This window comes from Prunus persica, chromosome G3 (assembly GCF_000346465.2).
Source record: "Prunus persica cultivar Lovell chromosome G3, Prunus_persica_NCBIv2, whole genome shotgun sequence".
Taxonomy (NCBI): domain Eukaryota; kingdom Viridiplantae; phylum Streptophyta; class Magnoliopsida; order Rosales; family Rosaceae; genus Prunus; species Prunus persica.
Genome location: NC_034011.1, coordinates 13,411,323 through 13,426,409, shown reverse-complemented (window position 1 = coordinate 13,426,409; position 15,087 = coordinate 13,411,323). Strand labels below are relative to the sequence as shown.

Sequence of the window (15,087 nt, the reverse complement as noted above, 5' to 3'; positions counted from 1 at the left end):
CAAGTCAGTAATGAGCAAGGGGAAAGATCTGTCGCACGCTTTGATTTGCTTGGGGCCTTATGGTCGACGTTATCGTAGAGCTTGATAGTGGAGCGAAGATAATAAACCTTTTATATTTTATTATGGCGAAATTTGTTGGGGGGGGGGGGGGCTGCAAATTTGGACTGAAATGCCCCTCAATAAGTATCAAAAATTGGGAATTATCCTTAAATTGCATCAAATGGAAACCACAGGGACAAAAGTGACGAAATTAAAACCACATGAACCTTAGTGGTAAAAGTGGTAAACCACAGGGACCAAAAGTGACTTTTTGCCCTTTTTTTTTGGGCATTTCCTCTAATACCTAAAATTTTGACCAATAAAAAAATCCTTAAATTTTCAACCAATAAAAAAATCCTCAAATTTCGTCCCAATAAAATATAATAGGTAAATTATTATCAATACAATATAATATACCTACAAATTTTCCCTTTTATCTTGTATATATCCAATACGAGCAGGTAAATTATTTTCACAGTATACCTATAAATGTGTTGGCTTTAATATCTCTACAATATCCCCATAATAGGTAAATTATAAGTTATATTATTGCATAATAGGAAATTATTAGGTAAATTATATCCAAAATACTTTTATTAAAGTTGGATATATTATTTGAATAATAAGTAAATTTACATTAGGTACATTATTTTTCGTAAAAGAAGTAATAGGTACATTATTTTTTTAACATAAAATTGTATGTTCACTATTATATATATAACAATAATACAATAGATAATTAATCACGTGTGTTTCATAAATAAATATTTATTTATTTATTTATTAAATAAACCGATTAGGTAAGTTAAATCTTATTGTTAAATTTAAAAAAGTTTTCAAATTAATTTATGCATCTATTTGGAGATTGTTCCAAATTCAACGTGTGTCATTATTAGTTACAATCCAATCAAAAATTGTTTCTATATTGGTTTCTACATTAATATACAAAATGCAATAATGGCTTAGTTAGGGGTATTTTAGGAATCAAAAAGTACAATAAATTCAATTTTGCACTTGATTAGGTAACTTACCAAGTTGGATCCTAGTCATCGGTTTCATTTAGAAAAAAACAGGATTTTATTCAAACAAAAATAAAGATATGGGTTGTAGTTGAGGAAAAATGATTTTGAAGAAGTTAAGCTAAATTTTAATAATTTGATCAGATAGTGTTCTAGATATGTACATATAAATGTATTTAAGATTTGATTTTTCTCTTTACAGGTTGACACATTTTTGTCTCAAGGTAAGAAGGATGAAGCATTTAGACATGGCTACGGTCATAGAAGGCAATTGCATTGGGATGGCTCGATAAGTTAACGACAAAGGTCTTAACCAAGGAGACCCTAAGAGAAATGAAACCAGACACAGATACTAAAGAATAATCAAACAGTCAAACGAAATCCCAGATTGGGATTTTCTCTTTAAGCTCATGCATGCATGAGAGAGAGAGAGAGAGAGAGAGAGAGAGAGAGAGAGAGAGAGTTTCATGCATGAATCTTGGTCATGAGTCATGATCAAAATTTGAGAATGCTATTTTTCCTTTTGGTCAAAGCATCCGAGAATGCTTTCTGAATGAATTTAGAATACAATCGCATGCGATTAATATATGGGAATACTCATTCCTGTGACATGACTCTAACATCAAAATTTGATTTCCCTTCTCAATCCAGACCAGACCTTAAAAACCGCTCCTTGCCCAGCCACTAAAAGGTGATATTTGAGTTTTCTTGAAGCTAATTTGGCATAAAAGAAAAATAAAAACACTATCACACATCTAGTCTTTAGCATATTAGTAAGGATAGAATGAGGGTGATTATTATTACTTCATGGGGACACAAATTTTGCGTAGAAGTGAGTCTCAAAGAACCCGTTGTTGAAATCAAAAGAAAGATAGAACAAATCTTGGGTGCCCCAGTGGCTTCACAAATCCTTGTAGTCTGTGACTGGGAGTTATTAGATGGACTAGACATGGAAGATTATCCAATTATCACTGAAGGTACAAACATTCACCTCACCATCAAATGGATGGGGCCTCCTTTAAATTCATACCATTCTAGTAAAATTCAAATTACCATAAAGTTTTCAGCAAGGCAACTTCACGTAGAGGTGGATAGATCCGAAACCGTGCGTAGCCTTAAAGAAAAATTACACATCATGGATGGTACCCCCATCAAAAGAATGTCACTCTTCTTTTCTGGGATTGAGCTACACGAAGATTTTCGCAATTTAAGCGAGTACGGCATACGTGAATTTTCCGAAATCATTGTGTTCCTCAAGGGCATGAGTCGTGTAAGGGATGAGCTTCCCGTGAGAAGGTTGAGTGTAGTGGTACAAACTTCTTCGAGTTTACTTAATGCTGCCATGATTCCATTGGAAATGAAGGACTCAAGCACAGTTAATGACCTGAGGCAATTGCTTTTGAGCAGTAAAACTCTGCCAATTGATGAGTATTTGTTCATACACAAGCAGAGGATCATGAGGGACAATTGCAGCCTCAGATGGCATGGTGTTGATGATGGAGATTTGTTATATGTATTTAAAGGCGCTGTTTGTCGCAGTGGATATTGAGATGCAAGAATTATTAACTACAAAAGTCTTAGTTTAACCACCTATAGAACTTTTATGGTAATTGTATTAACTATAGACAAAATTAGTAAGGCAAAATTTTAGCATGACACTTGACCAGCTCAATTATTTATCTATTCATGTACTTTTTTGCAACATTTTTCTTGTAACAACGGCCCAATAGGAGCCGACTCATGTCTAAATCATGCACCATTATTGTCCGCACTTTAATTACATCTATGTTCAATACTTTGGATTGAGTTAGGTCCAATGGACCTTTAAGTGTGAATGTTTAACTTAAAATACCTCAGTACAATTAGAAGTGGACCATCTACATTTGAACTTATAGTTTGTTGTTGTATTCTAATTCTCCAATAAGATCCAAGCTAAGGTAATCTGCCCGTTACAACACTCGCATTTTCCAAGGATGACATTCCCCGCAACCCCCCCTCCTCCAACAAGGATTTCTTGAGCCTTGCTTTTAGGAGCCCTTATTCCACCTAGTTGGCCGCCACTAGGACTTCCTAGAGCCTTTGACCTTGCTTCACTAGCCCACTCAACCTTAATTTGCTTGAGTCGCCTCATCAAACATGTTAATGGCTCCACCTTGAACCAAGTGTGGTGTACCCGAATCAAGTTATGATACCAATTATTGTATTAATGGGCTCAGTAAGAGTCCACTCTTGTCTAAACCATGCACCGATATTGTCCAAACCACTCTTAACCACTTAGGTTCAATATCTAGAGTTGAGTTATGCCCAATGGAACTAATAGGTGTAAAATTTTAACTTTAAAAAATTTATGTGGCATCTGGCACAAAAAAGAAAGTACATGTGCTATGTGACTTGCACGCGACTCTTTTTAAAAGAAATCCTAACAGTCTTGACAACATATGATATTTTTCTACCAAAGTTTAGTTTAGATCGTAAAATGTCGCAAATAAATAAAATACAAAGAAAGTTTAGGGGGTCAAAGTTTCCAACGACTTAAAGTCCACATAGTATTGCTGAAACTTTCCCAATTATTAAGTACAAAAAAAGTCTTGTTCTTAAGTACTCAAAGTTAATATTTCCCTAATCAATTTATTTGAGACTACTCAACACGGTGATTCTATGTTAAAACTTAATGAATGTATGTTGGTTAGGCCATTTGACACTACATGATTAGGGCAATTATCCCGTTTCCTTACACTCAAGTTCAAATCTTCCTCTCGGTAAATTAGATTAATTTAACATAGAAAGTAGTTTAGACTATTTTCTCAACAACAACAACAACAACAAAAGTAGTCTAGACTATCACTTATATATAAAAAGATATTTTAAAATGAATTAATGCTGTGTAAATTTCTAGAAGAGAAAAAAATAAAGAAACATGCATAAAAACAATTTAATTTGCACTACAAAAAAGCCACTTATCTAATGTTTGTAAAGCACTAGGTAACAAATGATTATCCATACCATCAGAAGGTCATGAATAAAAGAGAAAAGAAATATATGAATCCCAGATTCACTATCTGCTATTTTAATCTCCCTCTCATTTTTCCGTGATTTCTCCCTTGGAATGTTTGGTCTTCGGCATGGGAGCTCAGCTATGCCCACCCCAAGAGAGAATCAGGCCAGGTAAGTAGAAAACGGTGAGTGGAGCCATCATCAAGGGGATCAAAGAAGATATAGATGTGGGACTCATCTTCAACTCCATAATCAACGAGCGAAACCCCATCATCGCCATCGTCCTTCGTCATAAGTCTATGATCATCAGCGCCGAGAATCAAGATCATACGGTCGTAAGGGAGTTTCTGTTGGGTTTCAATCTCTCGCTTTAGATCAGCAACCGTGGCATTGTTGCCCACTTGAACATAAAAGAGACTTCCTGTCAAATTCTCTACCACCACCTTCATTGTACAAGACAAATGCTACCTTTTTCCAATTCTACTTATCGAACACATTTAATAGAGAGAGAGAGAGAGAGAGAGAGAGAGAGAGAGAGAGAGAGAGAGAGAGAGGCAATTGCGTAGGAATTGAAAGGTGGTCACGTATGCTGCATTCCCGGGAGTTAGTTTGTTGCATGCTGATGGAATGGGCTGATTTTTAGTGTTAAGCAAGTGTGATAATTTAATGCTTTTCCTGATTGGGTAAATTTTGCGATATGATAATAACACCGTCACGTGATGTTATCAATTCACACATATTAATGTTATACCTTAAAATATATACTTAATACTATCACATCTTATAATTTTTATGGTTCACAACACCGCGCAAGTGTTACATTAAAAAACAAATCGTACCTCCGGATTAGATTGGATTTCTAAGTGTAAAGAAATTAATAAGTTTTTGGCCATCCAAGCTCAAACAAGAATGTATGAGGAAACAAAGCATATGGGGGAGTGCACGCAGATAAAATGGCAATAAATGAAAAAATAATGGGTACTTGTTTATGCAACGAAATGAAAATATGTGAAACAAGTGAACGAAATTGTATCATTTGTCAAAAGGAAAAGCTTTGTGTAGAGATGGATTTGAAACAGAGAGGATTTACAGAGAGGTCATTTTCTTAGAAGGAAGAAAGACTGTAATATCCACTAAAGAAGAGATGCAAGCTGCAGTGTTGCAAAAACCAGATACCTAATCAGTAATTTATTAAAGCTTTTCCCACACCTACGAGTAGCAAAGAATCTTTCTAATGTTCTACTTATGAATGAATTTTTTCTACAGAAATTACATATTCAATTCAGTCTTCATTTATTTCCTGGAAATCACAATCAGAAGATCGATCAAGCATTTAAAACATGTTATCAATTTTAAATTAAGCTTCACAATCTGTATACATGAAATAAGCATAAAAACCCGGGTCCCTTCTAATTCGAATTTCCAGCATTGCAGGGGTGAAAATTAGGAGAAAGATGAATGATTAACAAGTAAATTCCAAAAACTTGGTCTCTGAGTATGGAAAGATGAATCAGTTGAAGGATGGCTGCCATTCAAGTGTTTCCCCAGCAAACATTGGAATGATTTCTCCAAATGGAAACGAGAAGCAGTCTGGTACCTTAAATGAAGTCTTGCTCAGCTTTATCTTTGACGTGTTTCGAGGAAATCCATAGAAGTCTGGCCCATTGAAGCTTACAAAGGCCTCTAGCTTGTCAAGAGCACCTGCCTGAAATAAGCAACGTTTGTAATACCATGCTGTGTCACTGACATGTAAACCTATTGGCAGCAGAAATGCAGCAAATATCACAGTTTTCATTTAAATATATAATAGAACAGACACAGAGTAAGTTGATGAAACTGCCAACCTATCTACTCAACTCAACTGGAATACCAAATGTATTGGGTCAGCTACAAAGATCCTTATTTGGTAGAATTTGTCATAACTATATTTATTTATTTTTCCAAGTGTAATAACTAGATTTCACTGCATGATTATCTTGACCTTCCTTCACTCCTTGATTCTCCTACTTGGATCAGCTCACTCTTTTGCACTGTGTATTTGTATCTCAACATTACACATAACCAAGCTATATTTAATCACCAACCTTTTAGATCCTTAAAGATTTCCCAAACTTCCCAATTTTTCCTATATACACATGACCAAACTATGTTTTTATGATGCCTCACTGGTTACATATGAAATTAACCATTAGCATGAAGAAAGTGAAACATAAGTGCAAACAGGAAGCTATCAACATAAGCAGATACCCGAATTATTACCTCTTCAAAGACCTTGGCATATAATGATAGAGCAACAGGGGCACTGTATATACCAGCACACCCACAAGAAGCTTCTTTTCTTCGTCTCTCATGAGGAGCACTATCAGTTCCAATAAAAAATCTTTTACTTCCACTAGTTACAGCTGACACGATAGCCTGTCCTAGATGAGGAATAATAAATCAGCTTGGGAGAAAGAGAGAGAACTAAAAAAATACTTGATTACTTATTTTGTTGTTTATAAATCACAAGTGAAACATGCAACTCCGCAAGATCAAATAATTTGAGAGTGCACCACGAGGACAAACCAGCAACAGTGCTTGAAAGTCCAATTTAGCACATAAAAGGTTTGCAGCATCTGAAATATTTTAATGTAACTTACTGTGAATCTCTCTTTTAAGTACAGGCAGACAGTAATTGTGAGGCTGCAATCCTCCTTGGAAAAGAGAATTTCTATTCAGAAGAAGATGTTGTGGAGTAACTGTAGCTGCTACAAAACCTAGAAAATAAAACTATATGAGATTGGCATGTTCAATTCAAAACTTGTATAATAAGGAAATCCAGTTGTTGAAATGCATCTCTTCTCCAAAAAGAGGAAAATTGTGAATGCAAGAACCCAGATGTGTTGCGTTTAACTGATTACGCATACCTTCTTTGCAAGACTCTACGAACTTAACAGCATCCTTAGTAGTGACATGCTCCATCACAACCTTCAGCTGTGGAAGTCTTTGGATTAAAGGTTGTAAAACAGTGTCAATGAAAACCTTTTCACGATCAAATACATCAACATCAGCATCCGTAACCTCTCCATGAACCTGAAATAAAATAGCACAGGATGTTCGTTATAGGTTGTCATTCCAGATGATGTCGTCAACAAATGGACTAACAACAAAACTTGTGAAGGAAAGAAGTACACTTCAACACGTAATCCATTATACGTTGTAGTACAACTTACATTAAAACAATGAGTCAGTTAACAGCACGAAATTAGGTAAAACCATGCACAGGTATAGGAAATGTCTGTAAAATCTATTACAATAAGGCCTATATGTAGGCAATTCCATAATGACAAGAAAAGCCTTAAATAAGATTTAACAAAACGTAATAATTAAAACCCTAAATGATAACACAAAAGGCAAGTAATTGTAGTATTCAAATTCTAGGAAATATAAACACAATTATCTAAGCTTCTGCATGTGCCTATAATGGGAAACCTCCGGTATAATTATAAAGAAAACATAACAATTTATCTTAAATTCCAATTCTGAATAATAAAGAAAAAAATAATTTCTGAGCTTCCTCCTCTACCTAAAATTAAATGCTTTCTTCAACAAACATGCCAGCAAGATGTAAATTGTGAAGACATCAACCTGAAATTGGGGTCTGATTTTACTTGACTTAATTTACAAAATAGCATAAAAATCTTTAAAACCAACGCTGGCCAGCCTACATTGTGACTATAAGGAAATAGCTGCTTTAATGAATTTTCTTTTCATGTCCTCAATTACAATTGGAAGAAAACATACGATCAAAACTCCCTAACCAACACTTCAGTATAAGCAGACAAAGAAAAGAGTTCAAGCTTTTGAGGTAGTAAGAATACCAGCAGAGGCATATTCTGTTGGGCCATCTCCTCAAGGACAGGTAGGCATTTTCCAAAAAGATCTGTAACCCCATCTTGAGAATTTGTTGTGGCACCAGCAGGGTACAACTTCACAGCATACACAACCCCACTTCTTTCTGTCGATATAATCAGAATCAACATGGGGGCACTATTCTCTAATCTAAAAAAGTAAAGAAAAAGAAAGAAAAATTTTAAAAACAAAAGTGCATATTCCATTTTGAGAAGAAAAGCTATATTTAAAAAATGCCTGCATGCATCTAACTAGACAACGAATGATAAATCATATAAATTGGACCACTGATAAATCATATAAACTTATCACAAACAAACAGACAAGAAAAATATTACACAAAGGAAAAAAAAAAAAGAATAAAAGGTTGATACATAAGGTGGCAATATTAGAAAGGAAAAACTTTGATGAGGCATACCAGGTTTAGCAGTAGAAACATACCATCAATTTGTAATATTTAAAGAAAACAAATACTAGAAAATGGACAACTATATCACCACGGATAATATCAACTCTCAGTTATGCTATCATAATTTTGAATCGTGAAAAAACAAAAAGAATGATAAAATGAAGATTTTTGAAGCTTTAAATGGGTTGACTAGAGTTGAAGCTTGATTTAAATTAAAAACACAAAAAGCTAGCTGCATATCAAATAAAGTGGGGGGCTTACTTGCAAGCTTGATCTCGTTAGGATTTGTGGTATCTGTCAAATAGAGAGTCATAAGAGGAGTGAAGTCGCTACCGGCAGGCAGTGCCTTCAAGATCGATTCTCGGTAAGACACAGCTGCAGCTGTGGTGGTGATGGGAGGTTTCAGATTTGGCATCACTATTCCTCTTGCAAAGTGACTTGCACTGCAGGTAATATTGACATCAGAAAACAACCCATAATCTACAAGAACATCTGTGCGCATATATTTTCATTAACAATCAAAAGTAACCTGTGAGGAACTACAGCTTGAAGAAGTTCCCCGTCACGAAGGTGAAGATGCCAATCATCAGGGCGTGTTATAGTGAGCTCCATTTTTTTTCCTTTGTGCCGTAACTGGTTAGACCCTTCAAACTTTGCAGAGGGAAACTTCAATGCCTATGTCACAACAAAAATATTGAACAAATTCAAAACTAGAGAAACTTGGCAGATAAAAACTTCAATGCCATAGTATCTTAAGAAGAAGATAATACACACACCTTGCAAGGCAAGACCAAACTCTTTATCATTCCAAATGCCCCCAAATGCCAGTCCTCTTCAAATTTGAACAATTTTGACTGTTTCCACAGAGGTAAAAGACTACATCATAAAATATTCTGAACAGGGCCCTACTCCTTGAAGAATTGCAATAAATGTTGTCAACTCATGTCTCAGACAATAATTCAAACAGTTGGTGTGCGAAAATCCTAACCCAAAAAAATGGCGTTAAATTCCGAGCTTGGTCTATATTACTTACAGAGTCCCAATTGGAAGGGCTGATGCTTGAGGCTGATAGTTTGAGAAAGCAGCAAAATCAGAACTTTACCTCATAGTCCTAGACGTTGCGAATGTGCAGGAAAAAAACATGAGTTTTCTGGTGAGGATCCAAAATTTGGAGACTTGTGTTTAAATATAAAAAACTGGAACGTGTTGAAACATGTATTTATTATAGATATAATCCAAACAGACAATTTTAAAAAATTATGCCAGATTTGAAATTTTAAATAAATTCAAATAGTTAATTAATTAAACTGGGGAAAACATTTAAAAATTATGCATGATGTTTGAATTTTAAAATAATTTAAATATTTAATTAATTATTTGGTGTAATTAAATCATAAGCCCAATATTCTAAGTCCCATCTTTTGATTAATTAAATAGTGTTAATTTCAGTTTGGTATGTTGTAGTTATCCTTGCTCTCTCAATCCGTTAAGTTAGGGTTTGTCATTGGGCCAGGCTTGGATCGGGTTTTACGTGCTTTTTAATTTTTTGAGTTGGGCTAGGTCTGGCCGAGGTTTCAAAGTCCAAGGTCCGAGCCTGCCCATTAGGCCTAGCCTAAACGGGCTTGACGGGCCAGGCCACACCTGGGCCTAGACAGGCGGACCTTTGTTTTTTTGTTTTTTTTTTATAAGCCTTTTATAACTTGTTATTACAATTTTTTAGACAACATTAAAAAATTAACTTAGTTCATAACATGTGTAACACAAAAAAAAAAGTTTATTAATTGAGATATTTAGTGATATACCCATTTCTAGCACTAATATTATAAATAAACCCTACACAATTGAATTCCTATAAACAAACCCAAAAAAAACCCAAAAAATGATAGCTGGCCTTATTGAATTTAATATTGATTATTAAATTACTTTGATGCCCTATTGAGTGCTTTGGGTATTTTTATGAGATTTTGGGGTTGGGCTTGTTTTAAGAAATTGATGGCAGTTTTGTAATTTATAAGAAGTTAAAAGCTTTTTTGTTATGTTGTAAATGGGCTTTGGGTGTGTTTCTAAAGTCCATTTTATGTAGGGTATTTTTATAATTTGGGCCCCCATATTGGGTATAATAGTGAATCTCCCTTATTAATTTGTGCTACATATTACATTATTTCAATTAAGTATACAATAAGATGAATGAGTGCACTTCGATGTTGGTTGTAATACAATGTCTTTTATTAATTTTTGTTACAAATTTTTAGACAACATTGAAAAAATTACCTTACTTCTTAACAAATGTAAACAAAATAAAAAATTTATTAAGTTATCCTATATATTATATTATTTTGATTTAGTTTTAAATAAGGTTAAGGATGAAATGTCATTTTCAAGGCACACTTTTTTCTTAGGCGAAATAAAATATTTATAAAAATGTTTATAAAAAAATTAACTATATTATTTCAGATTTCTAAAATACCGCCCAAGTAAAATTTAATTGCTAATATTTTATGATTTCAGTTTGATTCTGACATGTTAAAGTTTTATTACATGTCAAAAAACTATTTGGGCATATCACTACTTTGTATATGCTATGGTACTATTATATAATCTCTCCCCTCCTCGTGCCTTTCTCCTGCCAACGTGGGACAACAAATTTCAACTCAAACTTGCTTTCTAAAACCAACAATATCTCTCATTTGAGTTGAAGTTTGCATTCAAGTGATTAATTGTAGAGATGATTATTGAAATATAATACGAAGTGGGCCTTGCAAGGATGTCCCTCAAAGATCATCTCTATAATAAATCACTTGAATCAAATATCTTCTTCTTTTTTTTTGCCAACAAATCCAATATCATTTGACCACTCAATTGAATTATTGAAAGTTTAGTACTTTCTTAAAGCATCGTGTTCATTAATTTTGTATGACACAATTTGATATTGAAACGGTTTTCAATTTATCTAATTTTTTACAAGGATGATCTATGAATGTAGACTTAAAAATATATGGTTTCGATCGTTGAAAAAATATTTATAGGGGACCCTAAAGGGTATCCCTCAAATAATTATTTGAGGGATCCCTATATATATATATATATATATATATATTCTTTCTAAGGTGACTAGGCTTATTTTTCCTGGAAGGAGGGATGCTATTAAGACCGTATTGTTCAAAGAAATTTCCTAACTCATACTTGGCTGATTTCCTATCGGACTGTATTTGTCTACCAATTTTAAAATCAACACACATTTTCATGCTGACTTGGTTAATTGTGCTTATAATATTTCCGTAGGTTAAACTATCCCAATCTATATGACCATGTTCATTACTCAGGGTAGTTCGTATTTTATGGGCAAATAGATTTTATTAACCTCTCTTAATTTTCTGTCTCCTGCCCACCGCTCAGGCCCTCTACACTGGGGACTTACTGTTTGGAAAAAGGACTCACAGGTCAGACCTTAAAGAAAGATTAACAAATAATAGTCTGAAGTGTGACTCTGGATTAAAACAGTTTGGTCTTTTGGGCTTTTATTAAGGGCTTGGAAATTCATGTTGGTACCTGTCACTTTATAGTAAATTCTGTAAACTAAGGCTAAAGGTTGGGTTCCTGGGAGGACATTATAACCTTCAGTCTTAATATTCAGCGTTAAAGTTCGCAGGATATGAGGATCACTAAGACTTACAGTGAAATCAGGATAACAATCAAAATGAACTGGGCCATTACACAAACTGGACTCAATGACTCCTAAGGTACTGTCGCTAAACTCAGTGAATCTAGCATCACGCAAACAGAGGAGAATTGAAGCTTTCAATCCTAACCTGGTTAGGGATTTAACGGCAACTTGTACTAGACCAATATGCAGAAAGTTATTACCATCATATTTATGCTTTTTAATTGAATCAAGATTAAGCAACTGACAGGTTTCATGTTCTTTACTTAAGGCATACACTTGTTCAACTGTCTTAATGTGGGTTGTGCTATTAAAACTGGAAGGCAACCAATGTTTCTTATAAATTTTTTGACTCGGGACTTTAGGTATATTCCAATCGCTAAAGTCTAATTGTTCTTTGCAACTAGAATCATATTCAAATTGTTCTTCGTTAACTATCTCTGGGAGTCGGCTTATACTGGTTTTAGAGCTGCTTGACTTACAAGAATTTGTTCTAAGAAAACGACTCATGGTACTCAAGTGTTTAGGTTTGACTGTCTGAGGAAGAAGATAAACAGAGACTTCCTAAACTGACCGTTTACACTAAAAGAAACCTATTAACCTCTCTTAATTTTCTGTCTCCTGCCCACCGCTCAGGCCCTCTACACCGGGGACTTATTGTTTAGAAAAAGGACTCAAGGGTCAGACCTTAAAGAAAGATTAACAAATAACTCAAAGAATAAAAGGGAAGGAAAGGAAGAAAATGAAGAAATGTTGGAACAGTTAACCCCAAGTAAAGCTGAGAAAGCCGAAAAGTCTGGTCTTAAAACACTAGATTCTTTTGCAGTTGACAATTTCTCTGAGTCTGAGTCCGACACCAGTAATATCTCAAAAATAGAAAATGCTTTTAAAAACTTAGAAGTCCAAGTTAATCCCAGAATCAAAAGAATAGAGAAACATATAAGCCCCACTAGCCTGACCAAGAATTGGTACCCCAGACCAACTCCCCCAAACATCCAATTTGAAGAAAGAAACTTCCAAACCCAGTTTTCAGTTTCTTCTGATAAATTGTATGAGTGGAATATTGATGGTCTTTCTGAACAAGAAATTCTGAATAAATTACAACACATGTCAATGGTTGCTAATAGTTATATCACCAATCACAGTTTCAGACAGTCTGAAATTGTCCCCCTGTTAGTCACTGGTTTTACCGGTACTCTCAGGTATTGGTGGGATAAACATCTAACCCCTGAGTCTAAAAGTCGAATCATTTTTGCAGTAAAACTTAATGAGGACGGTCTCCCTATATTTGACGAACAAATAGGTCAAGGTATAGAAGACGGAGTCAACACTTTGTTTTACACGATAATTGAACATTTTATTGGAACCCCTAGTAACACCACTGCTAGGATCCATGATCAGTTAAGTAACCTCAGATGCCCTAAGTTGTCTGATTTCAGATGGTATAAAGATGTCTTCATCTCTCGAGTCATGCTTAGAGATGATAGTAATCAGCCCTTCTGGAAAGAAAAATTTGTTAATGGTCTTCCAAATCTATTTGCCCATAAAATACGAACTACCCTGAGTAATGAACATGGTCATATAGATTGGGATAGTTTAACCTATGGAAATATTATAGGCATAATTAACCAAGTCGGCATGAAAATGTGTGTTGATTTTAAAATTGGTAGACAAATACAGTCCGATAGGAAATCAGCCAAGTATGAGTTAGGAAATTTCTGTGAACAATACGGTCTTAATAGCATCCCTCCTTCCAGGAAAAATAAGCCTTGTCACCTTAGAAAGAATCGGTTTTATTCTAAAAGAAAACAATTTTTTAAGCCCAGTAATGATAATCGAGAATTTTATAAAAAGAAAAAAATTTCCCCTAAGAAAAATTGGTCGAAAACAGGTCAAAAGAACAATCGCTCCAAAAATGATAAAACCAAAGTCAAATGCTTTAAATGTCAAAAATTTGGTCATTATGCTTCTGAATGCAAAATAAAAGACACTATTAAACAGTTGCAGATTCCAGATGAAGAGAAAGAAAAGTTGATAAAAGTTTTTAGAGTTGCGAGACTCTGAAACAAGTAGTGCTGAAACTTTAATAGCCAGTTCTGAGTCTGATTCTACCCAGTCGTCAAGATGACAGCCTAGTTCACCTGATATCCAGTTTGGTTGCACAGATAAATGTTGTAATAGGTTAAATTCTATTTCTGTCCTAACCAAATAGGAAGAACAAGAAGAATTGCTAATAGATCTCATAAGCCGAGTTGAAAATCCTGAATTAAAATCAGAATATTTAAAAAAGTTAAAAAAGGTCATCAGTCAGGAGAACCCAAGTCGGTCTACTCCTCAGTCAATAAGTTTAAACACCGCTTTAGAAAAATTTACCCAGAAGAAAGAAGTAACACTACAAGACCTCCAGTTAGAAGTTAAGATCATTAAAAAAGAACTAGTTTAATTAAAACATTTAAGTCAAAAATTACAAAGTGAAAATTATTCAATTATGCAAGATTTAACCAGCCTAAAGAACAAAGAGTTCTCTGAGCATAAAAGCCAATCAGAAAGTCCTGCCAATTTTGATGATGATAATCCTGAAAGTCAACAAGTTGTCAACCTAATTAAACAACTTAATTTTAGAAAATGGTATTCAAAAGTCACTATATTTGTTCAAGATTTTGAATTCACTACGGTTGCCTTATTTGATTCAGGAGCCGACCTTAACTGTATCCAGGAAGGTCTTATTCCTACTAAGTATTACCAGAAGTCTAGAGAGTCCCTAAGTACTACCTCAGGAAAGTCACTCCAGTTGAATTTTGAATTGCCCAGAGCCCATATTTGCCAAAGCAAAGTCTGTTTTAAAACCTCGTTTGTCTTAGTCAAAAATATTACTGACAAAGTCATTCTAGGTTTACCATTCATTGCCTTATTGTATCCTTTCCAGGTAGAATACGATGTTGTTATCTCTACCTAATTAGCGAAAAGGTCAAATTTGAATTTTTGTCTAAGCCTGAGTTGCATAATCTGAAAGCCTTCCAAAAACAGTCCGTCTCTAATTCGATACAAATCATTCGAAAAAATAGCCAGTTGAA

The 15,087-nt window shown here is 34.5% G+C and overlaps 3 protein-coding genes across 6 annotated transcripts; 1 reads left to right on the top strand and 2 right to left on the bottom strand.

Annotated features, from left to right (window-relative positions):
• Positions 1,843-2,607, top strand: LOC18766114. Its single transcript, XM_007198888.1, has one exon. The coding sequence runs from the start codon at positions 1,843-1,845 to the stop codon at positions 2,605-2,607; it is 765 nt and encodes a 254-aa protein (XP_007198950.1).
• On the bottom strand, positions 4,193-4,501 carry LOC18766103. The gene has a single exon (XM_007198784.1). It carries the CDS (start codon positions 4,499-4,501, stop codon positions 4,193-4,195), a length of 309 nt encoding a protein of 102 aa, XP_007198846.1.
• Positions 5,269-9,586, bottom strand: LOC18766087 (dihydroorotase, mitochondrial). Of its 4 annotated transcripts, none has more exons than XM_020558788.1 (9): positions 9,386-9,586; positions 9,129-9,263; positions 8,882-9,027; positions 8,614-8,795; positions 7,913-8,049; positions 6,959-7,124; positions 6,692-6,808; positions 6,312-6,472; positions 5,269-5,757 (listed from the first exon to the last, which is right to left on the bottom strand). In XM_020558788.1, the coding sequence occupies exons 2-9, from the start codon at positions 9,156-9,158 to the stop codon at positions 5,563-5,565; spliced, it is 1,134 nt and encodes a 377-aa protein (XP_020414377.1). In that variant the 5' UTR covers positions 9,159-9,263; positions 9,386-9,586; the 3' UTR covers positions 5,269-5,562. The 4 variants fall into 4 exon arrangements, with proteins under 4 accessions (XP_020414377.1, XP_007198834.2, XP_020414379.1 ...); XM_007198772.2 differs by having other exon boundaries at positions 9,129-9,206; XM_020558790.1 differs by having other exon boundaries at positions 9,129-9,206; positions 9,455-9,586.

Coding starts and splice junctions, on each gene's coding strand:
- LOC18766114 (XM_007198888.1), top strand. CDS start 1,843: ATGAGGGTGATTATTATTACTTCATGGGGACACAAATTTTGCGTAGAA.
- LOC18766103 (XM_007198784.1), bottom strand. CDS start 4,501: ATGAAGGTGGTGGTAGAGAATTTGACAGGAAGTCTCTTTTATGTTCAA.
- LOC18766087 (XM_020558788.1), bottom strand. CDS start 9,158: ATGATAAAGAGTTTGGTCTTGCCTTGCAAG. Junction 8,796..8,881: donor CAAGCTGTAGTTCCTCACAG/GTTACTTTTGAT, acceptor TATTACCTGCAG/TGCAAGTCACTTTGCAAGAG. Junction 6,809..6,958: donor CGTAGAGTCTTGCAAAGAAG/GTATGCGTAATC, acceptor TTTATTTTCTAG/GTTTTGTAGCAGCTACAGTT.